General features: G+C 37.6%; 1 protein-coding gene across 1 annotated transcript; it reads right to left on the bottom strand.

Moving 5' to 3' along the window:
* Nucleotides 1-3,029: 3,029 nt before the first annotated feature.
* On the bottom strand, nucleotides 3,030-3,578 carry LOC113693423 (uncharacterized). Its single transcript, XM_027211967.1, has one exon. It carries the CDS (start codon nucleotides 3,576-3,578, stop codon nucleotides 3,030-3,032), a length of 549 nt encoding a protein of 182 aa, XP_027067768.1.
* Nucleotides 3,579-4,105: the final 527 nt, after the last annotated feature.

The following is a 4,105-nucleotide window of genomic DNA, read 5'->3' as shown; positions in this document are numbered from 1 at the left end:
AGGGTCATTCAGAAGATCTCAATCAGATTGTGTAAGAGCGAAGTTTTGTTCCGTGGGAAACCTTGTTGGTTTAGCTCCTAGAAATCCAACATCTTCTAATATCTCTAATGCACATTTTCTTTGAGAGAGAGAAATACCTTCCGAAAACCTTGCCACCTTTATTCCCAAGAAATATTTGAGTTGACAAAGGTCCTTTAGTTTGAATTATTTGGATAAAAATTCCTTTGAGTCTTGAATATGTTGCATATCTGCCTACTAAGATCACATCATCAACATATACAAGAATTGTTGTGAAACTACCTTTGTGAGAATCTGATGAATAATGAATAATCTGCCTTTGATTGCTGAAAACCAGCAATCTTAAGAGTTGAAGATAATTTTAGAAACCATTGTCGAGAAACTTATTTCCAGTCATAGAGTGACTTGCTAAGTTTGCATACTCGAGTCTCCCCCTTTTGTCCGAATCTTGGTGGTAGGGACATATATATATCTTCATCAAGATCGCCATGCAAAAAGGCATTGTTGACATCAAGTTGGTGGAGATGTCATCCTTGAATTGGAGCAACACTAAGTAGGACACGCACAGTAACTAGCTTAGCAACCGGGGCAAAAGTCTCTCAATAGTCAAGTCCTTCAATCTGATTGTATTCTTTGGCAACCAAGCGAGCCTTGTAATGCTCTATGGTTCCATCGGATTTGAGCTTCACTTTGTACACTCATTTACATCCTATTGGTTTCTTGTTAGGTAGGAGAGGCATAAGTGTCAATGTATTTTTTGCTTGGAGGGGATCGATTTCATTGCGCATCGCTATGTGCCACAGAGGATCTTTCAGGGCCTGTAAAAACTAGTTGGTTCTTTTGCAATGGTTAAAGCAGTAGTGAAAATTTTATGAGAGACAGATAATTGGTCATATGAAAATACTTGAGAAAGATTGTATGGCATACCTGAAGTGGTGACCATGCTAGAGGTTGATGAGGGGTCAGGCCGAGATGAGAGGACTGCTTCTACATGATAATTCTGAAGAAAGGAAAGACGTTTGATTGGTCTTGTGGAGTGGCGATGTACAGGGGTAGGTGTGGAAATAGTTAGAATAATATGATGAGAATTGTTGACAACATTCTTAGGGTCGTCATGATCTGGTAGAGCAGGTTTACGTGTTTTGATGGAGTTTTGTAATATGATAGGATCATCATAGAAAATGAATTTATCATGAGTGGATGTAACAGATTACTCAATGGTAGTAGAAGTATTTTTGAAGGGAAATTCTTGTTCAAAGAAGGTAACATCACGAAACACAAAAACTTTGTGGAACTCAAGATCATATACTTGATATTCTTTTTTTGTCATAAGGATAACCAAGAAAAATACACCGGGTTGCACATTTATCAAATTTAGATCCTTTGGACATGAGTGGAGGTGAAATATAAATATCCAAATACTATTAAATGTGAGTAATTGGGTGTTGAATGAAAAAACCGCACATAAGGTGTTTTTCCTTGCAAAATGGGCGTCGGCATGCATTTATAAGGCATGCAGAAGTCAGAATGGCATCTCTCTAGAAGGTTTTAGGAAGATGGGTTTGAAAAAGTAAAACTCATGTCATAGTTACCAAATGTCTATGTTTGCGGAGTATCAACACAACTAGTGTGATGGATGATTCCTTTGGACATATAATAGTCTTTGAGTGTGAACTAATGGCCATTGTCATTACGCACAACCTTAACGTTGCAAGAAAATTGAGTTTCAACCATATTAATGAAATTGATTAGCTGGGTTTCAGCTTTAGATTTATAACGCATCAAGTAAACCCAAGTGCACCTAATAAAGTCATCAATGATGGTGAGAAAATATCGAGCTCCATAAACAGATGCAACGTGGTATCCACCCCAAATGTCAACATGCAATTTCTCAAAAGGTGTTTGACTAGAAACTTTACTCAAGAGAAAAGGAAATTTGGTCTGTTTTGCTAAGGGGCATACCGAACAGTCATGTGTATAGCAAAACTTATTAGCCAAACTAGGAAATAAAATAGACACTTTATTTGAAGGGTGTCCAAGGCGTTGATGCCAAATAATGGAGAAAGAGGGAATGACCAAATTACACGAGGATTTCTGTACTTCATCCAGATAGTAGAGTCCTCTTTGTCCAGTTCCCGTCCCAATCATCTTCCCAGAGCGTAGGTCATGTATCACACAAAAATGAGTAAGAAATGTGATGGTACAAAAGAAGTAGCGGGCAAGCCGTGTTATGGAGATGAGATTTAATTGAAAATTTGGGACACATAAAACATCATCAAGAACCAAATTAGATGAGAAGACAACTCGACCAACATGTGTAATATCAGCAATAGATCCATCTGGCAGTTTCATTGTCTTTTTTTTAATAATTTTTTGAAGTGGTAAGCAATTCAGGGTTGCAAATGATATGATCAGTTGCTCCACTATCAAGGATCCATGTGGTTTTCTTGCCTTGAGATGAAAAACAAAGAACTTTACCTGAAAGTTCATCATGAACTGAAGAATTACCAACTTGATTTGCCATGGAAGACTATTATTCTTAAACATTTGTAGGATTTGTTTGCACTGTTCTTGAGTAAAAGGCAATGAGTTGGGTATGTCAGTTTTTTCAACTGGTGTGAAGTACCAAATTGATTACCTTGCTTTGCTATAGTCATTCGGAATGATTGATCCTTCTTGAATTTTTGACAAAGATCAATTGTGTGGCCCTTCCATCCGCAATAAGAGCACTTCAAATGTGCCTGACAGTTGTCTGTGCTTAGTCCATCTTTTTCACATTTTTCACACTTGTGATTGTTGTCCTTCTTGTTTGGATCCTTGATTGCAAATGTTGCTGCCTCAGGCTGAACTGCATTCTTTCCTGAAGACACATCTCATTGTCGTTCATGTCTAAGCACAAGGGAATAAACCTTACTGACCTTTGGAAAGGGATCCATTGTCAATATTTATACCTATATTATTTCAAAGGATTCAGTCAATCCCATGAGAAACTTGATGGTTTTCTGTGTTTCTCAATAGGATAGCTCTTCCTTCATAGTTCCACATTGGCAAGCTGCAATAAGAAAAAGGGCATCTCTTTCATCCCATAATCCTTTGAGTCTGGTAAAGTAGGAACTAACAGACATGGTTCCTTGAATACAATCATGTATCTCATTTTCAATGTGAAGAAATTGGACACCGTTTACTTGAGAGAAACGTTCATAGAGTTTATCCCAAATTGCCTTTGCTCCTTCACAATAGAAAACACTTGCTACAACTTCCTTGGAAAGTGAACCTAATACCCAGGTCTTGACGAGATTGTTGCAACGAATCCACTGCTGCAAATTGTCTTCTGCATCTTCGTTTGGTTGTAAAATTGATTCATCAAAAAAGCCATATTTGTTTTTGACCGTCAAGGCCATAGTCATGGAGTGATTCCATATGCTATAGTTTTCTTCAGTGAGAACTTGTGATACAAGAACCAATCCAGGTTGATCTGAATGGTGAAGATACCAAGGATGGTTGGGATTGTCAAACTTGGATGCCATGCTCAATTGAGTTGGCTTGTTTGTGTCTCCCATGATTAATATTGGAATGAGCAGAAGTTTTCAGATTCCTAGATTCAGTGCTCTAGTACCATAATAAGAAGATATTTTGGTGAAAGGATTTGTTCTTCAAATCATCCAAGGCCAAAAGATACAACTTTATACACGATACAATACCAATTAGATCATATTCTAATGCCTCTAAATTAGCCTTTGAGTTTCACTAAGATGGCAACTAACTAATCAAATTCATATACAAATATTCTATTTCCTATTCTATTTGATTGTCTTTAACAACAATCCCCATTCAATCATCAACTACCAATTCTCTTGAGTTCCTAGAGCTTTAGGCCATGACACAACCACCAGCTGGATCACTCTACTGTTATGTAATCCTACAGGTTACATCGCTCTGGGTTGTCTCATTTGGCTTGTAGGTTCTTGGATGGTTCCATTTGGAGCTCATACAGTGGGACTGAATAAGGACTCACAAAGAGCAAGTTTTATTCTGCCTCTTGACTTTTGTGATTGAAGCTCTTGCTGGAATTTTAATTCTTCATCAT

The sequence above is a fragment of the Coffea arabica genome, chromosome 6c, assembly GCF_036785885.1.
Source record: "Coffea arabica cultivar ET-39 chromosome 6c, Coffea Arabica ET-39 HiFi, whole genome shotgun sequence".
Lineage (NCBI taxonomy): Eukaryota > Viridiplantae > Streptophyta > Magnoliopsida > Gentianales > Rubiaceae > Coffea > Coffea arabica.
Note: the sequence above shows the minus strand (reverse complement) of the source record. Positions and strands in the feature narration are given on the sequence as shown.

Coding starts and splice junctions, on each gene's coding strand:
- LOC113693423 (XM_027211967.1), bottom strand. CDS start 3,578: ATGGGAGACACAAACAAGCCAACTCAATTGAGCATGGCATCCAAGTTT.